This window comes from Talpa occidentalis, unplaced genomic scaffold (genome assembly GCF_014898055.3).
Source record: "Talpa occidentalis isolate TD23 unplaced genomic scaffold, MPIMG_talOcc4v2.1 talOcc4.8, whole genome shotgun sequence".
In the NCBI taxonomy this organism is placed as follows: Eukaryota; Metazoa; Chordata; class Mammalia; order Eulipotyphla; family Talpidae; genus Talpa; species Talpa occidentalis.
This window is the reverse complement of record NW_023605194.1, coordinates 20,043,299-20,067,649: the sequence shown is the minus strand read 5'-3', so window position 1 is coordinate 20,067,649 and position 24,351 is coordinate 20,043,299. Positions and strand designations below refer to the sequence as shown.

Here is a 24,351-nt window from a genome sequence, read left to right as displayed (position 1 = left end):
AAATGTATTTTTTTTTTAAGATTTATTTATTTATGCATACAAGATCTGGGGTACAGGCCAGAGGTGTGGGGCGGGGGTGAGAGGATTCATCAGAGACAGAGTGGGGAACAGAACAGGCAAATTGACCAAAGTACACTGCTGAGGGGCTCAGCATGCAAGTCAGGAGAGGTCTGCTGCGCCATGTGGGTTGCTCCCTAGCTGGCCAGGAATTGAACTCGTGCTGCAGTGGCTGCAGATAGCTTCATAGGTTGCGTCTTAACCCTTGCGCCACCAGGGAGGCCCAATACTAAATGTATTCTCTGTTCAGTAATGGTAACTCTTTAAAGTATAATAAAAGATCACTTGGGAAAAGTCCATTTTCTTAATCAGCAGATCACATTTTATGATAACATTCTGAATTTAATGTTTAGCATTTATCATGTACTCATACTCTCAAAGGTACTAGACATTTCACATAGAAGTGGTCCCTGTTGTCAAAGAGCTTCCAGCATAAAAGGTTTTGGCTTTACAATACAGACATAGACTAAGAAACCAGTTTTTAACAGCTAGCTACCCTTTTCTGGGAGCTGCTTTGATTTTGAAGGAATTCAGATCTTTATAGGAAAGCATGATAAATACAATGGAATGGAAAATGCTATCAGGTTTATGTGATTTCTCTTTACATGTGATATAGAGATAGTTTTATTGCATGTGAAAAAAATCCTGGGGTACCTGTGTTCAATTGCTAGAGATTAAGATTAAAAGGACCATAATTTCTAAGGAATGTTGGGTACTGAGAGACAACAGTAAAGATTACAGCCTCAGACGTGTGACTTAAATTCCAATCCTGGATCTACTTATTAGCTTTCTGACCTTGGGCAAGGAACTTAACCCCTCTGACATTTGATTTATCTGCAAAATGAATACAGTGATTCCTGCCTCATCAAAAAATGTTGGAGTTGAAATTATTAAATCATAATTATTTACCAGATTTAGAATTCCTTCATTCAGAATCTATTGTTTGCCTGCAATGTGTTTATAAAACAAGATGGTTTAGAAAAGTATACCTTTAAGTCAGAATTTTTTCATACTGTGTTGTTTGCACACTTTCTTTTTTTTTTTTTTTTTTTTTTTTTTTTTGCACACTTTCTTTATATGAGTATATGATGTTTCTTGCTCCTATTAGTCCCTTTTTAAAAACTCTTATTTAGCTTCTCCATTGCAGATATCCCTATCTGTGTTAACACAGAAATCACAGCCAGCTACCTTCCTGATAGGAAATTTTCTCAACTAATTTTCAAGGTGTATAATAGGAAGAGGGCAGGGGAGAAGCGCTCCTGGAGACATTGAACAATTAATTATAGTGTAATGGAGCTATAGAGGGAGGAGTGGATGACTGGCCCAGAGAAAACATGATTTCTCTGGTGCCAGGATTACACTCAGAGGCATTTCTGTCTATCTCCACTTTGCAAGGCACAGTGCCAGTGAGAACAGCAGTTAGTACACCCATAGTGGGGTTTACTAGCTTCCACACCGTGTTTGGTGGATTCTTAACTTCAGGATGAGGAATTAAATTTTTTACCCAGCAGGAAGTGATTGCCACTTACTGATTTTTTTTGGTAGCAAAGATCTAGCTTGGGATATGAGTATTCCAGATATGTGCTGTCATGAGGAAGGAGATGCTGACAAATGTTGCTCACTGGAGTCAAGGAAAGCCAATAAAATGCATGTTTGTATGTACGTAGCCAGGAACACACCTGTGAAAGCCAGTTTCATGCTTTAGACTTGGCAGCTCAGTGCTCTTAGGCATTTCTTTACATCATCTTCCATACCTTCTGCTAGATACTCTTATAATCCCTTTGTTTTCTGTAGAAAAGAACTGAATTGCTCCTTTTATAGCCTAGCTACACTGATCACCAGCAGCCTGGTGAGTCACAATACACCTTACCCCATGTAAGTGAAGACTAGAAAAAGTGGTCTCCATGACTGAAGCACTACTGCTGTCCACGATGCAGGTCTCCACTGACACTGGCACAGCTTTTTACTCAGTGAACAAGGAAGTCGCTGTGGCCTGTGCTTAATCAAAGGTAGGAGTTATCACTAACAAAGTTTTCAAAAGAGACTGTAACAGAGGTCTGAGACTGTAACAGAGGTCTGATAGATTAAAATGTTCCTGAAGATTTGATCCAATAATGTTCTACAGTAGAAATCAGAATGTTTTATCCAAGAGTAAATCAATTATGACTGAGTTCCTTAGATCCCGGAAAGTTTCCCCAATGCAGGACTCCTAAAATAGGGCTTACCTTTACACCTCTCCAAACTGGTCATGAAGATGATATGGAACATAACTGAAAACACTGAAGTATGAAGCTCCTTGTAAATGTGTCATAATATGATTTTTATTGGAAAATGTTTATTGTTTTTTAGGGGACAGTATTTATTCAAAAACAAACCTCCTGATGGGAATGCTCCTCCCAACTCTTTTTATAGAGCACTTTATCCTAAAATTATACAAGACATTGAGGTAAGAATCTATGTATATTTGGGTATTTGCCAAATATTAGAGAAATGTCAGCATTCTTCAGTAACTGCATTGTTACAGCAAACCCATTAAGGCTTATTGATGTAGATTAAAAATCAATTTCTTTACAAGGGAACAGGGTAGGTAAAATTTAGTAAATAACCAGGAAAAAATTTTGAAGTTCTTGAAAATTGTTTTACAGATAGATAGACAGACAGACAGGTAGATGAAAGAGAGGAAGAATGATGTCTTCATATAATAGCAGTGAGATTGTTAAAGTTGCATTTATAAACTGATACTTGAGTATCTTCTGAGTTGAGTCACCATGGAAATTCACAGGCAGAACTGGCTTCCACATAAGTAAGAGCACTGAGCACATAACGTCACCTGACTCATAGCTTGCCCTCTGTTGATGAGCAGTCTCTTTCCAGCAGATTTATTATTTAATTGAATGCGGTATATGCAGGAAAATTCTAAAAAATCTTTTTTTTTTAATAGTCCAAAGTCTTCCCCTCCCCCCACACACACACCTGTTATGCCATGAATACATAGGAGATAGGTTCCAGCAGCTCAGGCTCCTTCCCATTGGTTCTCACAAAATGTGCAGGCTGCTACTTCAGCTGAACCCAAATAACTTTCTCTTTGGCTTCCTTTTTTTCTCCTGATCATTTTCTTTCATACGTTTCAGGAAACTAGCTCAGCTCTTCAGAGTGGCTAGTATACGTACATTAATTTTACTCGGCAAGAATCTTGCCTTTTGTTTACAACCATGCTAGCTGCATGCTGGGTAACATTGTAGACTCTACCAGTTTTGCCACGGTGACGTGTGAAGTTTCCCTTTTTGAATAGTGCCCACCCTCCCAGTGTCTACATTACCACCTTTCTTGTAGATTACCACTTATGTGGCCGAAGATACAACTCCATGCCTTCTAACAGGCCTAGAGAACCTACAGTGGGGACTCCCCCTTTTCCTTTGTGTTGATCATTTTGGTGATTTACTGAAGATAGCAGTTCCAGCCAAAAAAGTAGAAAATCTTCAGTTACCTTGTAAATGGGAAAAAAATTTTTTTTGGAAAATTTTTTATAAACTTTAATAGTGGATTTTGAAAAGCATTTTCACTTTGCTCTAAGTGCTGTGTATCCCATAGAATGAAGCATTGAGCATTTGTCCTTGGTTGCCAGTGAAGGTCACATAAGAGTTTAGTTCTGGTCCTTACCTAATTACTCTTACAATTCCTTTTTCTCAGACAATAGAATCTAATTGGAGATGTGGAAGGCACAGTTTACAGAGAATTCACTGCCGCAGTGAAACAAGCAAGGGAGTTTACTGTTTACAGTACGATGACCAGAAGATAGTAAGCGGTCTTCGAGACAACACAATCAAGGTAAGGTTTCTTCAGTTGTGGGAAGGTGAAAGGAGCAAGGGAGGGTAACCACATTCATAAAATAATCCAAAGCATAAACTCTAAGCATTATTTCCAGTAAGTAAGAGTTTTAGGTTATTTCCAGTCGCAAAGCCAAAATCATTCCTTAAAGGACAGATACCTGCTTCCTCCTGCCCAAAAACATAACATACACATGAGTAGTCCTAGGGTTAAATACTCTTTTCTTGAAGTGCACTACTACTCTTGTGGCCCTCATATAATTATAGCCTGTCCCTATTCTTTCACGAAAAGGATAAGGTCTGCATTTGTATTAAAGCCACATATATACATAGATGCTTAGAATGCATTCCACACTACTCTGGGCTTTGATTCTTTGGGAGAATCAAACACTTAATAGAACCAACAAGTCTCTGCAGCACCCCATTATCATAGTGATCAAAAGGATCTTATTTGCCATCCTAGATCTGGGATAAAAGCACATTGGAATGCAAGCGAATTCTCACAGGCCACACGGGTTCTGTCCTGTGTCTCCAGTATGACGAGAGGGTGATCATAACTGGATCGTCGGATTCCACGGTCAGGTAGAAAATTTCAGATGATCTTTTGAACTAGTTTACATTTTTGTACATTTAAGAGACCACGTATTCTATTTTAATTTGGACAAATCATCTATAATAGAAACTTGGTAAATCTTTGCATACCTTACAAAAACCATCTCACAGGGGAATGGTGGTTATAACTGTAGTTCAGGTATGCATTATCTCCTTTAAAATGTGTACAGGTGAGCAGTGCTTTCTCTTTGCCAGCCCCTCCCCTGCTGTCCCTGCAGTTTTTAATTGCAAGCTTCACTCAGGGAGGGGCCTTCAATTTCCAGAGGCGATAGTGATTTGATGACACAGCCATTATGCTGCTGGAGTCCAGTGTAGTTTGAGTTCTGGGCACCAGCAGCACTGCTGGAAACCTCTGTTAGGAATTTTGCCTTAAGCTAAAGGATTTAGCAAACACAATGCATCAAAAGTAACTTTAACAAAATAGGAAAAAAAAAAAAAAAACAGTTAACTGCATTGTTAGATTCTCTGAAGTCAAATGTTTAACATTTCAAGTTATCCTTCTGTGATTATAAAAGGTAGTTCCTGTTTCATGTCTTTTGACTTAAAGGCATAGCAAATTCATTTCTTATAGTTATCGACATTTAACATTTACTGGTGTGTGTGGAGTGCCTCAAGGAAGCTGAAACATTGTAGAAGCTAACATCTTTTATAGGATAAGGGGAAAAATAGCTTTCTAAAAAAGGGGGTTAAACTAGAAAAAGAAAAAGAATGTGTTATAAAAACCAAAAGCAAATACCCAAATAAAGTATATCCTCACACAAAATTCTCAAGCTATCCAAAAGCCCCATGCTCTGTGTTAAAACCTGTATTTACAGTGGGATAGCTATCATTGACCCCTACCACCTCAAAGCACAGAAGTAGGACCTTGACCTGTGTGGTGAAATCTAGCTCCAGTCTACAATACCAAGTCATTTTCTTAGAGAAGCTTTTTGGCCTATATCCATTCTAGTTCTTGGCAGCTATCCCTGGGACACTGGTACTGCTGTTATTAGAGTCCCAGTTTTAAATGTACCTCATTAATGATAACAGATTGAATGTCAGATGTTTTCTAATAATCTTGAAGTCTGGGCGCAATTAGGAGGTGTTGGTAGCTGCTACCTTATTCTTGCCTCCCACAACTTGCCCACAATTCAAGTAGCATGTCTTAAGGGTTTCATATTAGTAGCATCCAGTCCCCTTTTCCCACTCTTCAGCCCAACCATCTATCTACCACTTCCCCATGACCCATCAGTAAGTACTCTTTACCTCAGCTTAGCCTCAAAGCTATAAAGAGTGGGGTATAACACTATGAAATGGGGGTGGGGGTGAGTACTGCAGAACATAGCAGTAATAATTATAGCATGATTGCCACCAAAATTTTAGATAATCTTCCTAATGTTGTTTGTTCCAGGGTGTGGGATGTAAATACAGGTGAAATGCTAAACACATTGATACACCATTGTGAAGCAGTTCTGCATTTGCGTTTCAATAATGGCATGATGGTGACCTGCTCCAAAGACCGGTCCATTGCTGTATGGGATATGGCCTCCCCAACCGACATAACCCTGCGGAGGGTACTGGTTGGTCACCGAGCTGCCGTCAATGTTGTAGACTTTGATGACAAGTACATCGTTTCTGCATCTGGGGATAGAACTATAAAGGTAAAAGGGCATTTTTTCAGTAAGCCCCCTTATAGTAGGCGAGTTCATGTGAAAATTTGATCAAGAGCAATTTCATATTAAACCTCAATGTAGAATGAGTAATTAACTCAGATACTAGTCTTTGTGTAAAAAGATAATGAATGAGACAGGTTGTATGAAAATTTTGGTTGTATGTTTTATTCCTATAAATAATGGTGAGTGTGAGGACAGGAGTAGATATATGTTCAAAAAAACATATCTATAAGACCAGACTAATCCAATGTGAGTAAATTAATTTGAGGACTTCTCATGTGATAACAGCCAGCTACAAATTAGCCATTTATTATTATGAATAATGTTTCTCATATTTTTAGTTTGTTTTGAGAATTTGACTTACCCCTAGTAGTTCAGTCCTGTTTTCTGTTTTTCCAAGACTCCAGTTGCCATAAATTTTACTACTTACAGCACTAAATCACCTGCCAAATGCTGATTTCTGTTTCAGGTATGGAACACAAGTACTTGTGAATTTGTAAGGACCTTAAACGGACACAAACGTGGCATCGCCTGTTTGCAGTACAGAGACAGGCTGGTCGTGAGTGGCTCATCTGACAACACTATCAGGTGATCAGCAGGTGCCTTGCCCAGAAGGGATCAGTATTACCCTGCCATTCATTATTTGCACATAGATCAAACAAATCTTTCGCTTATGTTTATATTTTTCCTTTCTATAGCTTCTTATAAGGCCAAAAGTTTGCCCCAAGCAGAGGCAGCACAGCAAAGCTTTTTGTTGAGGTGTTTCCTCCCTGTAATAATTTTATCACCAGATAGACCTACTTAAAGGTACTACTTGAATGAGGAAGTCAGCAAGATGGATAAATAGATAAGATTGAAGACCCTTCTTCCTTAAATTTCTCCTGTTTACAGTTGAAAATTGCAAATGAGGGCCTCCCCGGTGGCGCAGCGGTTGAGCGCTGGGTTGCGAAGCTGCCCGCAGCCTCTGCAGCACCGGTTCGATCCCCGGCTGCTCCCCAGCCACCGGAGGAGGGTCCCACATGGCGCGCAGACCTCTCCTGCCGCCCGCTGCTCCCCTCAGCAGTGTACTTTGGTCCTTCTGCCTGCTCTGCTCCCCGCTCTGGCTCTGGTGAATTCTCTCACCCTCCCGCGCTTCTGACTGTACCCAGTGCATGTATAAACAAAACAAAGAAATGAATAAATAAATAAATAAATAAAACATGCCTCTATTAAAAAAAAAAAAGAAGAAAAAAAGAAAATTGCAAATGAATAGCTAAAGGCCTTTTCTCTCTACCACTGTTCAAAAAACATTTTTTAATTTAACTCCCTGCATTTTGTTTTCTTAGTATCACATACATTGGTCAAGGAGCTACCCAGTCATTGAAATTAATGAAGAACTTACAAATCAAAGTGATTTTTGTTATTTTCATAAAGATGAATGACACAGATATGAATAGAATTGGAAGATTTTTCAATTCTCTTCAAAAAGGATGAAAAAACCATTTTTAAAAAAAGATAGAGCTATTTCTAAGGAAATTTTCATTCCTAGAAATCACTTAGATTGATTAGAAAGCATAAATTTCTTAAATTAGTATGAAATTAAGTTTTTGAGGACTAACTTTGTGTTTCTATTATATGAGACAGATTGTTCTGGGCAGGGAGTAAAGTGTCCTCAGTGAGGTGGATGTACTTTGCTGAGGACAGGACGTCACTGACACCGCATCACATTCTTACTGGCTTTTTCAAGAAGCATTACTTTTCTTGGCTTGGTCATTTCTTTCACAGGCATCTGTGTGGATTGAACTCAGCCTTTTTATGTCTTAGAGATCCTAGTTACAGAATTATATAAAGCATTGTGCTTGGAAAATATATACTATATTTGAGCTTAAATCACTCTTTTTTTCTTCCTGAGTTATATGGCAGAAAGGAAATAAATTACACTGAAAGCAATACATCTTTGTATGGATGTTGATTTTGTAATTTTTTTTTTTAAGATATGAAGTATATTATTACTACCTTCTGAGCTTAGAAAAGAAATATGTAAGTCTTGGTAAAAATTCACTTGACTCAATTTTCTCTTCCAGATTATGGGACATAGAATGTGGTGCTTGTTTACGGGTGTTAGAAGGCCATGAGGAATTAGTGCGCTGTATTCGATTTGATAACAAGAGAATAGTCAGTGGCGCCTATGATGGGTGAGTTTGCTAACAAGAGTTAAAGAAAATGTACATCTCAGTCATTCTTGCTTTAGGATGTTCAATATAGCCCTTCCTCTTCTCTAAAAGAATTTATATTTCACGGAAAGGATCTGATGCATTATTTCTCATGTCTTATCTTTGTATTCACCTCCAAAATGTTCTTTGCACTGGTTTGATTGCACTTGCTTGCTCACGATTTTCATTAATATTTTGGTTATTTGGTTATATTTGTCTGTTTTAACCTATAAAGCAAAGAACTGGACAATCCCAGTATAACAGGATATGCTTATGAAAGAGTGACTTATTCGAAAAACTGAAACATTGGAGTACAGTGGCTTTGGGGCTTAGTATGGTTGGATCTTGAACTTTGATCTCTTTAAGTAATTTCTAAAAGTGTAGCTCTTTTGTCTTCACTTCTTTTGTCATTTCACTAACAATGTGTTCAGTAACCTCTTCCCAAGAATGAATGTGACAGCCAAGTCTCTAAAACAAAAAAGTGTATTTATATTCCTGTGAGCTACATTTATCATATAAATTACATTCACCATAAGTATTTGTTGCTGTGACTTTTTGCCATTCTTCGAGTGTCCCCTTAATTTTCATTTTAAACTGAGATTTTTGTCCCCCTTTTGATCTTTAGAAAAATTAAAGTATGGGATCTTGTGGCTGCTTTAGACCCCCGTGCTCCTGCAGGGACTCTCTGTCTACGGACCCTTGTGGTAAGAGCCTTGTTTGGAGGGGTTTGGGGAGCAAAAAGGGGAAGAAATTAAGCATTCCTGTGCTATGGAATACAGATCTGGATTTGATGGTTAGAACCTTATATAGCCTACTACTAAGTGGGAAGGCAACCACTATGTGACGATAAAATATGTTTATATAGTGCCTTTCATCCAAAAGTGCTTTAGAGACTATATATGGAGAGGAACGTGGCAGCTGCTTAACAGCTGCACAGCAACTCTACACAACAGTTTAGTACAGGAAGTGAATAAGAATTCTGTATCCACCAGAAACAGTAGGGGGTACTTAGGGAGAGGGAACATAATTACTCAAATTGGAACCTGTCCAGAAGCTGAGGACCTGCACACCTGTGCCTACAAAAAGTGCCATGGGAATCTGCGTGGACCCCCTGGTCAGCCACGTTCTGCATCCTATTGAAGGCATGCTGCCTCCAGCAACTTGAATCCTGCCTTTTTTGTTCCTCATATAACCCCTTGCCTGGACATCTCGACATTTAGGGAGGGATGTAACTTATAAGGAGGAATGTCACTGTGGAAAGCACAGCATTCTTTATCAGGGTGTTCACCAAAGGCCCGGATTAGAAAATGGCCTAAGGTTAAAAGCTGCTTTCATTAAAGAAAAGATTAGGTGGGGCACCAGGGAGCACAGAATTTTTGCACAACTCAGGAAAAAGATGTGAGGAAGCTTTTGAAGCCCAGAGTTCTGAATCTAGAGTCTCAAAATTTCTTGCTCTAGAGAAGAAAGAGGTACATTTCTTTGTCTTCCTTGTTGGAATTAAAGTTCGTTTTTCAGCAACAGATGTGCTATACCTGCATGTTTCATGCTTTTTACATTTACAGTTAATCTAAGTCTGTTTTTTTAATAATTTACACGCTACCAAATTTGCCCTCCTTTTTAGTGTTGTTGTATGAATTTTGCAGTGGTGTACATACCACAATCACCATACAGAGCATTTATGTTACCTCAAAAGTGATGCTCTTTTGTATCAGTCCCCTTTCCTTCCAACCCCTAACAACTATTCATCTGATTTCTATTCCTACAGTTTTTTTGTCTTAATGTCATATAAATTAAATCATAGAGTATGTAGCCTTTTATGTTTGATTTTTTCCACCTGACTTGAGATTCATTCGTATTGTTACTGTGTCCTTTTATTGCTGAATAGTATTCCATTATGGGGATGAGTCACTTTATTCATTCATTCAGTGACTTAAGGACATTTGTAATGTCTTCAGTTTTTGATGATACTGAAAATATCCCCATACACTATCAGTTTCTAGATTATTCATTGCAGTATCTAGAATTGCAGTAATTTTTTGTATATACATAGTGTTTTCTCTTGGGTAAATATCTAGGAATGTGATTTCTAGGTCTTCTGATAAGTATACAATTGCATTTTAAAGAAACCACCAAGCTAGGGGGCCTCCCCAGTGGTGCAGGGGGTTAAGTCATAGCACTATGACGCTATCTGCAGACACTGCAGCACAGCCAGGATGAGTACAATCCCAAGTGGCCAGGGAGCTAACCCACATGGCGCAGTAGACCTCTCCTGTCTCGCCCGCTGCTCCCCTTAGCAGTGTATTTCAGTCAGTTTGCCTGTTCTGCTCCCCACTCTGTCTTTGGTGAATCCTCTCACCCCTTCCCCCCACACCTCTGGCCTACACCCCAGTTCTTATATGCATAAATAAATAAATCTTAAAAAAGGAAAGAAACTACCAAGCTATTTCCCAATTTGGGGAGTTTGCAAATGCAAAATCATTTTACATCTCCATAACAATGTATGAGAGTCCCATTTTTCCACACCCTTGATAACACTTGATATTTTCAGTTTTAAAAAACACTATGCCATTTGACTGGTTGTGTAGTGGTTGTAATTGATTTTCCCCTTTGTTTTCTTCTAGAAGTTTTATGTTTTAAATTTTACATTTTGGTGTATGACTCTCTTTGAGTTAATTTGGGAGGGTAGTACAAAGTATGGATCAAAATTTATTTCAATATTTGATTATTCCAGCTCCATTTATTCAAAAGACTATCATTTTTCCTCTAAATTGCCTTTGTATTTTTATCAGAAATTAATGTTGGGTCTACTTACAGATCTGTTCAGATTTGTTCTTTTTGTCTATCATGATACCAGTATCATAGTAACATGGCTACTGCAGCTTTTTAATAGCTTTTGGGCGGTGGCCCTTTGAATTTTCATGTGAATTTTAGAATCTGTTTGTGAATTTCAACAACAAAACAAATCTGGGATTTTTGTTGGGATTGTTTTTAACCTACATCAATTTGGAGAGAATTGACTTCTTAGCAATACTGAGTCTTCTGGCTCGTGAACACAGTATATCTATGCATTTATTTAAGTCTTTTTAAACTCCTCAGCAATGTTTTATATTTCAATGTAGAGTTCTCACACACCTTTTGTCATATTTATTCATAAGTATTTCATATTTTTAATGGTATTTTAAAATTTCAGTTTCTAGATTATTCATTGCAAGTATATAGAAATACACTTTTACTTCTTTTCCAATCTGTGTATCTTTTGTTTTTCTTTCTTGTTCAATATTCAAAAGAACTACTAAAATGGATGTCCTTTTCCTGGGGGAAAAATCATTTGGTCTTCCATCATTTTATATATGCTTATCTATAGACTTACGTTAGCTATAGGTTTTTCATAGATATTCATTTATCAAGGGGTTAGGAAGTTCTTTTTTCTTTCTAGATTGCTGAGAGTTTTTATTAGGAATGGATGTTGCCATTTTGTGTAAATGCTTTTTATTTGTATTCATTGAGATGATCGCGTGGATTTTACCCTTGTTTGTTGGAATATTACTTTGATTTTTTTTTTTTTATGTTAAACCGAGCTTTGCATCACTATAGATCCCATGGCTATTAAAAGGATACTAATAAAGGAATACTATGACTAGCTCCTTACCCCAAAATTTTATAACTTAGGTTAAATAGAGCAATTCCTTAAAAAATACTATCTTCTACAACTCACATAGGAAGAAATAGACAATCTAAATAGATTTGTTCCTGTTAAAGAAATTAAATCAATAATTAATAACCTTCCAAAACAGAAAGCACCGGGCCCAGATGGGTTTACTTGTGAATTCTACCAAATGTTTAAGGAAGAAATAAATACCAATTTGCTACCATCTCCTCCAGAAGATGGGAGCAGTGAATACTTCCAGATTCATTCTATGAGGGCAGAATTACTCTAATATCAAAACCAGACAAATATATTACAAGGAAAAAAAATCTAATAAATACAGATGCTCATCTCTGAGCTCATTTGCTCTTGTACAGAATGTAAAATGATACAGCCTCTATAAAAAACAAGGTGGCAGTACCTCAAAATAATAAAGGTAGATTACTATATTATTCAGTACTCCCAATTTGGATATATATCCAAAAGAATTAAAAGAACGATCTCAAAGATAATTGCATACCCATGTTCATAATGAAGCAGCATAATTCATAATAGACAAGAGTGCGTGGAAGCAACCCAAGTATCCATAGGTGAATAGAAGAACAAGTAAACAACAAATATATGTATATATATAAACACTCTATATAGATATATATACACTCACATACAGTTACGTATATGAATAATATTTAGCCTTAAAAAGAAAAGAAAAACTGTCATATGCTACAACATGGATGAAATTTAAGGACATTATAAGTGAAATAAGCCAGTCACAAAAGGACTAATACTGTTTGATTCCATTTATATGAGAAATTTGAAGCAGTCAAATATATATAAGAAGAAAGTAGAATGGTGGGTACCAGGGAGTGGAGGCAGGGGGAGGAAGTATGAGATGGAAAATTGTTGTTTAATGAGCACAGAGTTTGTTTTACATGATTAAAAGTTCTGGATATTGATTGTACATCAATTGAATGTACTTAATATTACTGAACAGAATACTTAAAAATGGGTAAGGTGGTAAATTTTATGTTACTTGTTTTTTACCATAATTCAAAATTAAAATATTTAAATACTAATGTAACAGGCAAACACACAATTGCATGGCTGATATGAATTTATTAGGTAGGATTTTTTTTAACCATTTCCTTCAGATTTAAGTGTTGTGACTGTCTGCATGTTTAGTGATTATACGGTAAGGAAATTTTCTGAAATTATTTAAAAGGTAAGTAATATGCCAAATTAAGTAATTCTTAAATTTTAAAAATTCTCAACAAAATATTAGCAAATCAAAGCCAACAATGTATGAAAAGAATTATACACAATGACCACGTGGGATTTATTCCACAAGGTATGCAAACCTTGTGTAATATTCAGAATCAATGTACTATATCACATCAAAAAGCTAAAGAAGGGGGAAAAAAATCATATGACTATATCAATAGATGCAGCAAAAGCATTTGGCAAAACCGAACATCCATTCATGGCAGGAAAAAAAAATACAATTCAGCAAACTAGAAATAGAGGGGAATTTCCTTGGCTTCATAAAGAAAACTGAAAATTAAGCTTCAGTAAAATACTACTACAAAGCTACCAAAATGGGTAAAATTAAAAAGATCGACAGTATCAATTTGTGGGTGAAGATCTGGAGCAACTGGAATGCTGTTAGATCACAAGGGGGCACAATTTAATAAAAAACGTTTCCATTGTATTTACTAAAACTAACCATGTGCCTACTCCATGGCCCAGAAGTTCTGCTCCTAAGTGAAATGTGTACATATATCCATCAAAAGACTTGTACATAAATATCCACAGCAACTTTGGTATAGTAGCCAAAACTTTAGTTACCCTTATATGTCCACCAAACAAAAGAAAACATAAATTGTATTGTGTTCATATAATGGGATGTCAACCAACAGTAGGTAAAGAAAATGAACTACTGTTAGATGTAGTGACAGAGAGGACTCTTATACATATTGTTGAGTAAAAGAAGCTAGTACAAAAGAATACATACTGTGTGAATGTACTGAAATGAAATTCATGAGCAAAAAAAAAAAAAGATTGCTGAGGAGAGCATTGGGGTGAAAGTAATACTGGCAAATAAGGGGCAGGACAGTACTTTCCAGGACACTACAAATACTCTGTCTTGATCAGGTGGACAGTACTGCCAATGGTATGCTAGAACAGGCTTGTTGTATTGTTGTGAGAGCCAAGTGAAATTTCTATAAATTTTGCAAGCTAGTTGACCTCACATGGATAGCTTGAAATTGACCAGTGTAGGAGTTTTTACACCATGAAAATATGCAAATGGTTTTACAAATTGGGGAGGGTTAGTCGATATTTATTAGCACACTACTCATTCCTCATCAGTCATTGGCCTCTGTAGAAAAATCTTAGAGATTCAAAAAGAGGATAAACCCAGGCAGGTACTGAGGAATGTTGTCATTGAGCCTAAACCAAGGAGAGTTAATGATGTGAAGCCAGTGTGCTAACTTGTCTTAGCGCTAGTGGATATTGTTTTGACTGTTTATGAAATAAACTGCACAATATTTTAATTTTCCAACCTGCCTTAATCAAAATTAAATTTTTCCTCTGTGTTCTTAAAACAGCTAAATGGTAGACAGAGAAAATTATCAGCATACCATAGCCTTCCCATAGACTCCTTTTGACATGTTGCTCAATATATATCCTTTTGGCTTTGAATAGTTCAAAAATTCTCATTTCTGCTTTTTCAGGAGCATTCTGGAAGAGTTTTCCGACTTCAGTTTGATGAATTCCAGATTGTCAGTAGTTCACATGATGACACAATCCTCATCTGGGACTTCCTAAATGACCCAGCTACCCAGACTGAACCCCCCCGCTCCCCTTCTCGAACATACACCTATATCTCCAGATAAATGATCATATACTGACCTCATATTTGCCCAGGTATGGGGGGAAAAAAGTTGTGTACCTAGCACTGTGCTCAGGAAACAGAATATTGGCTGTAAGGGGTTGTTGGCTCATTCAGATATCTCATGCCCTTTACCTCTCCAAGTCCTGTAAAACCAGGGCAACTAACAGCTTGAGACAGGGCTGGACTACACTTTGGATGCTACTTTTCATCAAGATAGCCAGCCTCAGTCCTAAATGATCTAGATGATCCTGGGTAGTAGAATTAGTAATTCCTGACCCATTTATTTAGTAGTAGTATTGAGGAAATGAGGTTATATCAGTTTGAAAACTAAGGGTAATGACCCCAAAACCTGTGAATTTGTAGTCCCCAAGTCAAACCATTACCTATAATAGAGACTTTTAAATTAACCATGGTGATATCTCATATGTGAGTAGAAAAATCTCCTGGTGAAATATCATGCTGACTTTTCATAGTGCTGTCTTTTTGTTGTCATTTTATTTTGAAAGGTGGGTATTTTTAATGCTTATTCCTATACCCCACCCCCTCAAAAAAAAAAAAAAAAGAAAAGAAAAGAAACCTGACCTTAGCAGTAGCTGGTAAGAATTCCATGTGTTATTCTCCCACTCTGGTCTCCTACCTCCCTCTAAGGCAGGAAAATGTCCTAAAATTCATCATATATACATATATGCACTATATATATGCATATATAGTGGTATATTCAGGTCATGCCTGGTGTCACAACCAGTTCAAATACATACATTAGACTGCTCTGGGAAAACTGCACTTGCTGGGCCTCCCCAGTGGCGCAGTGGTTGAGCGCCAGGTTGCGAAACTGCCCGCAGCCTCTGCAGCGCCAGTTCGATCCCCAGCTGCTCCCCGGCCACCAGAGGAGGGTCCCGCATGGCGCGCAGACCTCTCCTGCCGCCCGCTGCTCCCCTCATCAGTGTGCTTCGGTCCTTTTGCCTGCTCTGCTCCCCGCTCTAGCTCTGGTGAATTCTCTCACCCTCCTGCGCTTCTGACTGTACCCAGTGCTTGTATAAATAAAAAAAAATAAAAAATTAAAAAAAAACAACTGCACTTGCTACCAGGGAGCATTGCTATCTTGCTATCTTTATTTCTCCTTTCCCACCTCAGTTCTTGTGGCAGAAGGCCATATCTAGTCCACTTTTTGCAGTGGTTTCTTATGAGTGTGGTAGAGTGTGGTGAGTAGCTTGCAAAATTAATACCCCCTGGTTCACATCAATGCTCACTGCTCTCAAAGAAGACACACTCTTTTCTCATATGCCAGCCTCCTCAGGCAAGTCATACACAGGCCTGGGTGAGAATCCTAGCTGTGTGCCTTGGGGCAAGTAACTTCCCTGGAACCCTAGTTTATTAGTAAAATTAGGATTGCAAACCTCATTAGCAAATTATTAGTAAAGTGAAGGTGCATACCTCACAGAGCTGTTGTGAGGAATGCATTAAGATGTTTATATGTAAGAACGTTAGTCCTTAGCAGTATTAGCACATAACACTTAAGTAAAAAGTAGTCATTATTATTAACAGTGTAACCACCCCAACCTATCCCTTCTTTTGCCAAAACTTTCTCTTCCATTGCTTTCCATGACATTTTGCCATTTTTAATATTCTTCCTAGTACTCTGATTCTTTATATCTCATTCCTTCACTCATCCCTGAAACACAGACATCCCCTAAGAGTCTGGGCTTTTTTCCTTATCTAAGCCCTCTTCTTGGGCTTCCTTACATCCTTGGGCTTCTTTATCTCAGGACTTAAGCTCTCAGCTCAACATGCCACCCGCTACACATCTGTACCTGAGAGTACCAAGAGCACTTCTGGGGAACACATTGAGCCATCACTTTTCCCATCCACAGCTCTGGTGCTGTCCAGCCAAGCAGCATCACCCATCTCCCCCACTTCTGGTAGCGGCATAGCCATCTTCCTGGCCACTCAAGGCCAGAAACCCAGAGCTGTCTTCACCTACTCTGTCACTGTAGGGAGCATGTGAAAGCTTGTCACTACATCTACTGTAGTCACTCTCAATCTCAAGACACCAGAATCAGTTTGCCTGATCATGTCATTGTGCCCCACCAAGACCCCAAATAGGGCATGTGACCTTTAGCAGAAGCTCTGCATGGCATGTGCAGAGAGCAGGCATTAGGAAGGACCACCAAGTCTTTCTCTCAATTGATAGCTAAGATAATATGCTCCTTATAGTGCAAGTAAGAATTACAGGGAAAGGAACTAATGACTATCTGCTCTGTTTTCACACAGGACTCATTAAGGTTGTGGTATTTAACATATCTGCCAATACCAGGATGAGCAACAGCAGTAATAATCAAACTACTACCCACTTTCCTGGACTAGCCGAGGATCTGGGCTTTGAGACTCCTGTTGGGACACAGTTGGTCTGCAGTCGACCCAGGACGGGCTGCTCAGCACAGCTGACTGCTTCAGTGCTGCTATCAGAAGATGTCTTTTATCTTTCGTGAATGATTGGAACTTTAAACCTCACCTCCCTCCTCCTTTCCCCTCCGCACCTGTGTTTTCCTCATTTGGTTCCAGACAAAGATGACTTATAAATATATTTAGTGTTTTGCCAGAATCTCTCTTGCTTTGCCATTAAGCAGAAGAACTAGTTTCCCTGTATAGCCTACTGGGACCGACCCACTTCTAGGGAACAGGGGGATACAACTTCAAGCCAGACAGCATCCAGTGTCTCCCTGTGAACCACAGGAATGCCCAGCGCCTGGAAAGATGGGCCCAGCCCCACTATGCCTAGGAGGAGACCGCTGTCTGTATAGCCTCTGGGGCAAGAAAGAAAGAAAACGAGAATGCACACACTGGAAGATCTGGGCCTCTTTCCTTCCATCGTTCTCTATTTCTGCCCCTCTCCCCCCACTTCTCTTCAACCTGTTTCCCTACTTCACCTGAGAAGAAAGAATATGAAGAGAGTGTCCTCAGATAGCATGAGGCAGACCAGCTAGAAAATGCAACATTTGGAAGAATTTAATGCTGTTCCATCAAAATTTCAAACCCAGGCCTTTGCTGCAAGTGACCTTGTGTGGCAACAACGGATTTTCAGACCTGGTTACTCTCATCATATTTGCAACTCTTCTCTCTTCTGCCAATGCACCCCCCTCCAAAAAGGGGGGGAGGGAGGCAGAAATTTCCTGGGCTCCATCAATGGCCACATCTTTTCTGGACTCAGCAGTCTCCTTGATTCCATGTAGAGTGTGGAAAGGAGTTGCTGATTGCATTTCCTCTCATTAACAATTAGATGTGTAATAAAAAGCATTGTACTTCATCTTAAATCACTGGTAGGCTCAGCCTACAGAAAGGTTTGAAATGGCCAGAGCCAGTCGCTCAGTGCATTCTAATAATGGTTCACATTTCTGATTTCCTCATCAGGGCCTGTACAGGTACCTATATCTTTGTCACGACCATGGTCAGAGTAACTTACGAGGTAGTTAGGATTAAAAGTTGATTTTTTTTTTTTAGGTCATTAAATATCATCTCTCAAAAGTCAGTCTAATAATCTCAACCTTGCACTGCAGAATCCTCCTTCTGCTCTTCCAAAACCCAATACTTACAAAGGTAAAGCTGCCAGAGAGAGGATCAGGGTGAAGTTTGGCACACAGGGTTTATTAAGGGACACAAACAGCTTTCTCTTTCTTTTCTTCCTCTTCCTGGCCTTATTTTGCTGTACAGTCTCCCCAGCCAATAAAATTTCTCTGGCAGTTGGTAAGCAACATAAACAAATGAACCCCCCACCAAGGGCCAGGCTACCCAGCCACTAAAAAAGCAGCTGTGTGGGCTTCAGATTCAGGGCACATGTGTTGTCCTGACCTGAGAGCAACAGGAGCACTACGGACCTGCACCCTGCCTGTTTCCCCAGCTGTGTCTTGTGGGCACACCTGTCAAAAGTCTGAGTCCACAGTGAGTCTTATATTTCCCTTTCGAACTGTCCCTTGAAATAGGCCATTATTTGTGTTCCTAATCAAAGCATTTGCGTAAAAGAAAGCCCCTTTTTAACCAGCTACTGTAAAAACATCAGAATGGAAACCAATTGCAGGTGACCTACAAGCCAGGCCACCTTTTAGTTCAGCACAGGGGAAGGGACAAAGAAAACCAGCTTCACTCTTGCCTCTGATTTGCAAGAAGGTATCCTCTTCCCAAAATGTATCCAGACTGAATGTTAGTATTACATATTGAGAGGCAGGTTAAGCTTAAGCATTTTTCCTTTCCTGCTCTGAATGTTTTTAAGATTTTAATTCCAGGTTATATTCAGAAAATAATTCCCAATGTAATGATATGTTATTGCCAGGGAAGTATTTCTTGAGTGTAATTCCCTTCCCTACTACCAAATGCTACAGAGAAATGTTTTCTATTTAGCCACTATCAGGGTTCCTTGTCTATTGTGTTGACTAGTGTTGACTTTTTGATTGGTTAAGGATTTTGCTACAGATGAGGCAGAGGGCTGTCAGCCCTGAAAAACACATTAAAGAGGCATGGGTTTTGAGCTGTTTCAAAATATTGCCCAATAGCCATAACTGTACCAGCCCTCCTATTATATGCTGCTATTCGAAAGTGGGAGCTGTTGAATATTCACTGGTGCCCGGGTTTTGCTCTCCCATCTAGGTTCAGTTGAAGGTGCATTGTTTCTCAGACTGCTCAAGCTTGTCCAGAACATCATAAATGAGATCAAGGGTGGACCCTGCAGTCGGGAGCCATTAGCTCTGTCGAGGATATTCTCCAAGTTGTCCTCCGCTGCTGATGGAAATGGGAATGAAGTTAAGTGGTCTGAAAAACTTGAGTCAGTCACATTTCTCGGCTCTGGGGGTCATTTACCAGTTCATTGTAGAAGAAATAATCAGGTAAGTAGAAGTTCATTTCCAGAGAAGGTAAACCCCACTTACCATCTCTGCATGATTTCAGTGGGAATTGATTATCACTTATCCCCAACTGGGCTAGAATAAATGTAAAGCTTGACCTTTTTAAAAAGAAAAGAGAGACAAAGAAGATCTCAACACTTTTAAAGGAGTGTAGAAAAGAAGCTGAAGGCATCTCTTGACTCTGAAATGAAATGTCTCCAGTGTAGTCTAACCTCTTCTCATGCAGTTTGCAAAGAGACCGTGAAAGAATTGTTTCCTAAAAATGGGAAGAAGCCCTTTCAAAGGCGGGTGCGGAGTGTGTGCGTGCACCCACACCTGGGAGCTTTTGTGGGCACAAGTGAGCTTCTGTTCATACTAGGGCTGCTTGGACAAACCAGCATGCCCTCTGCACATGTGTGTGTATTTCCACTGCTGAGAACTTCTTATGTGCAATTTGAAAGTGGACATGAATTGTGAAGGGGAGAACTTTTACACTTTTCCCTTCACAGAATTCTTTCTGGTGACTTCAGGAATTTCAAAGACAGGGACATTGGAATTCTGTTGACAAGTAATAAAGTCTGGGCCTCGTAATTTGTTTCTGAACTGGAAAAGATCCTGGGACCCCTAAATCATTCTGGTTTCTGCTTAAGTAAGAAAAATCCTTTTATTTTTCTTCTGTACAATCAAAAGCTGAAGAGAAGAAAATATGCAGTCTCCTTTGCCATCTCCTCTTACCCTTTGCTGTGAACATCTGTGGCTAGCCTACCTGCATAGCCCTTGGTTGTGTATGGAAACATAATCAGGTCAGTTTCAGAGGAGTGTGGTATTGGAAATCATTTCAGCGATTTTGTCTTTCCTAAAATTAGATTAGATACCCTGGTATTGTTGGCGTTGGTGTCTTCCATTTTCCTTACATGGTAATACCTCCCTGCCTGACATGGAAGCATTCCAGCCCAGAGTAGAGCAGGCCTGCGGGGCTAGTCTTCCAGACGGCTTCCAGAAGAATCCAAGGTACTTAGGCGGAAAAGGGCATGAGAAACCTTTTTACTTAAACCCGCACTCATCTCTGTCCTCATTTAGATGAGCTTGACAGACCCCATTCAGTTTGAGCTGAAGAACCTGGGAATGTGCCCTTGCTTCTCCCTGCCTTCCACCCTTCCCTCCTAGAATAACACTCATTTCTAATAAGTGCACCCAGAGTCTTCAGGCTGAGTTAATAAACCTGGGTTTCATTCACATAGCTGATCACCAAAAGGCTAGAACCCCTCTCAATCTAATCAGTGCCAGAAAGACAGCCTTTTGCTAGGGGAATAAGCTTCATTTTACTATTTTTTTTTTTTAATCTGTAGTCCATTTGTGACCTCAGAAACCATGTAACTGAGGAGAGAAAGTAGAGCATAAGAGCATGGTTTGGGCTGCCTGATTTCAGGTGAAAGCTTAATTAATGCATTGATATCCACAAACCTCTTCTGTTGGAAATTGAATACTTATGATGTAAAATTTTCTGGAGGCAGATGTTATCTAAAATCCGTGCAACCCAATACACTTGCAACACACTTGCTCAGCTTCTAATTGGCCTTCGTGTGTGTGTGTGTGTGTGTGTGTGTGTGTGTAAGGATCGATGCATGATAAAGCATTACTTCCCCTCTGTCCCTTTCCCTTCTTGGACACTGAAGGGAAACACCGACTAGGAGGGTTAGACCCCTGGGTACCAAGGAAACAAACACTTCCCCAAATCAGTAATCACTCCTGGCCAACCCAGACTGTTTGTCTGAGCGATCTTCATTGGATCCAGTTCTGTCTGGGGCAGGCTTGGAAACAAATGGAAGCTGCCCTGAGAGAGCTTTTGATGGTCCAGCCCTTTGTTCTCTAGAACTGCTTTGACTTTTGTGATTATGTTCTGGTGATGTATAGTCAGTGTACCAATATGTTCATAACCTAGGATCATGGTAATATAGTGTGTTTTGGTTTTTTTAACTGTTCAGAAAAAAAGTAACTTAAATTGCAAATATAAGATTAAAGTGAATTTTTTAAGTGTCTTGTCTCTTTGCCCAACATCAAGAGAATGAGTTTTTCAGTGAATGTCTATGTCAAGGGAGTGCACAGGTAGCTTTTAAAATAATCTGACATGAGAAAACAGGATTGAAAAACATCAGAGCTGAATAGTGTGGATAAATGTGGGGTCCCCAGCATACAGTTAGTGCCCTGTGTTGAATAAAAGTGAAGCCAAGGTGATGTCTAGTTTGGGAACTTGTCACCATAGCCTCAGCCTCCCACAACCCAACCTTAACCCAAAACTTAAATTTCCTCTTTACTGAGATGGTGAGAAGACTTAGATCTCCCTTGCATCCCATGTGATCAGTTTCTCGACAGTTTCACACATTTGTGAGCAATTTCCAGAGACTCCAGCAAGCTATAAAAATTAAGGGTGCACTGACCATCTGGGGAAAACACTGCTGCTCCCTAGTGAACCCATGCCCTCTCCGCCTCAAACCAAACCCAGAGAGATGTATGTATGCCCTTGCAGATGTGAGAGAAAGGGACTCCCAACCTCTTCACTCTTCCCGAGTGTCTCAAGCAGGGCCCTTGTTTTACATCTGGGCTTTTAGTTTCTCTCCCTGCTTGACCAGGCTCCCTGGCTCTGGTCTCAGTGCCTGTCATACTTGGACTGGTCCCTGTGGTCAAGAGACATTCTCAGCAAGCCCCGGGGCAGCGCTCTCCCTGCTGGAACTAGAGGAGTGTCAGAGCATCCAGGATACCAGCATTTAGCACATGGGGAGCTCCAGAAGCAAGAAAAGCGGCACCCCACATTGCCCGAGACCACACTGGAGTTTCTTCCCTAACAACTGAGGTCAGGCAGCCAAAGGCAAAGCCAGCAGAGACCACTCAGGCCATTGACGTCCATTCTGTTGTCACTCACCAGCTGGGCCCCTCAGCCCAGACTTGAACAGAGGCTGAGCCTGGGGGGTTATGGGTGCTTGCCTCTCATCTTGTAACCCAGTGGTAGGTCATTTACCCCAGAAAGACTGGAGTCTATAGAGCATGCCCTTGGAAGACTCAGCCCTGAAGTCTGTTTCTTCAAGTCAGACCAGGCCTGGAATCCCTCTCCCCTTGAAACCTACAGCTCTGCCACCATCGGCAATGACTAAGGGGAGGAGACCTCCCTTCTTCCTGATTGGCTCTTGCCAATTAAGAGCATTTTATTAGGCTGCTAATTAAAGACACTTCGTTAGCAGCAGGAGAGGCCGGGTGGGTGCCTGGTGAGATGGAGGCGAAGCCAGGAGAAATTGTTTTTCTCCCGGATGGAAGCAGAGCCTCTCAGGGAACCCTCTCAGTCCCCCAACCTCTCCCGCTGAGCCTACCACACCCCTTGCTTTCAATTAGCAACTCTGAGGGGAGTGAGGACATTACCAACCCAGGTGGAGAGAACTCCCCTGCCTCAGGCCACATGAGGCCTTCAGGGGCTATCCCATCCCCGTGCTCCTCTTGAAGTCTGGGCCACCCAAGGATGGTGTGTGTTCTACCCACTGTGGAATGACCCGTGGGTCCCATCACTAGCAGCCCCTAGCAAACAGGATGAGCAGTCACTTGGTCCATGGTGAGTGAGACTCACCAGTCTCACTGTGTCCTTAGGAAATGTCACCTTCCTGCCTACCAGTTTGCAAGGGATGAGTGAGTCCACATAGACCCAGAGCAAGTCAAGGAAGAGGAGAGACTGATGATTATACAGTCTCAGCTGCACAGTCTGGGAGACACCTCTGGTCTCTTGAACTCATGGCATGTTTGAGGCATTTCCCCTGCATGGTCCAGATAAGCCCCAGGCAAGTCCCTTTCCTCCAGCAAGAGAGGAGAGCCTAGCTAGGACCTAGCACACCGAAGCTGGCACACAGGGTGAGAGAGATCCCTCTCCAGAACTCTCCCTGTCCCATCTTGCTGCTTTACTCACCCCCTCACTTAACTGCAGAATTAGCACCAGCCCAGACTGGGAGGGCAGATTTATGGCTAGGCCTGCCTCCCTCCATTTAACCCGAGGCCGGCCCGGGCTCCAGACACTAAATTAGATTTTTGACAATTAGAGAGACTAATGGGCACATAGCTATCCCCAGAGCCAGATATCCAGCAAGGCCGTCCTTTAATATCCACCACTGGCGGGCCAGCCCCTCCCCAGCCGCCCTCCTCTCTCCTGTGAGTGGGCGTTTCTTTCCCCAAGCCCAATGCTCTCTCTGCCCAGGCTCTACTGGCACTCCTGAGGTTTTTACCCTCTCCTTCCCACCCCTCTTCTGATGCCAGCTCTGTTCTGGGGCTCTGTGCACCACCCCGCACCTCCTCGGTCACTTCTCTCTCCTCCCCTTTCCCAGGGCCCATCCTCTATAATCTTTCCATCTGCCCCTAGTGACTGCAAGCCCCTTGAGGGCAGGGGCTTGTGCACTATCCAGATCCTAAATGCTCAGCCACCAAAGGGTGCCTAATAAATGCCTCCCTTCTCCCTACGTCGGAGCTGCTGGATGTCCAGTGCTTTCCCACCATGCTCTCCGGGTCCTAGGCTCAGCCCTGGCTCTGGCATGGGCTGGGTACCCCTTCCCTGCAGCCCCTGGGCTCTG

The 24,351-nt window shown here is 40.6% G+C and overlaps 1 protein-coding gene across 8 annotated transcripts in view; it reads left to right on the top strand.

Moving 5' to 3' along the window:
• Positions 1-17,481, top strand: part of BTRC (beta-transducin repeat containing E3 ubiquitin protein ligase) — a 165,408-nt gene extending 147,927 nt beyond the window's left edge. For all 8 annotated transcript variants that reach the window (XM_037497132.2, XM_037497130.2, XM_037497135.2 and 5 more), the window contains 9 exons: positions 2,407-2,503; positions 3,748-3,885; positions 4,348-4,466; positions 5,887-6,136; positions 6,618-6,736; positions 8,212-8,322; positions 8,966-9,044; positions 14,719-14,911; positions 17,151-17,481. In XM_037497132.2, the coding sequence (XP_037353029.1) occupies positions 2,407-2,503; positions 3,748-3,885; positions 4,348-4,466; positions 5,887-6,136; positions 6,618-6,736; positions 8,212-8,322; positions 8,966-9,044; positions 14,719-14,880 (1,075 nt within the window). In that variant the 3' untranslated portion in view covers positions 14,881-14,911; positions 17,151-17,481. The remainder of the gene's footprint in view (positions 1-2,406; positions 2,504-3,747; positions 3,886-4,347; positions 4,467-5,886; positions 6,137-6,617; positions 6,737-8,211; positions 8,323-8,965; positions 9,045-14,718; positions 14,912-17,150) is intronic.
• The last annotated feature ends 6,870 nt before the right edge of the window (positions 17,482-24,351 follow it).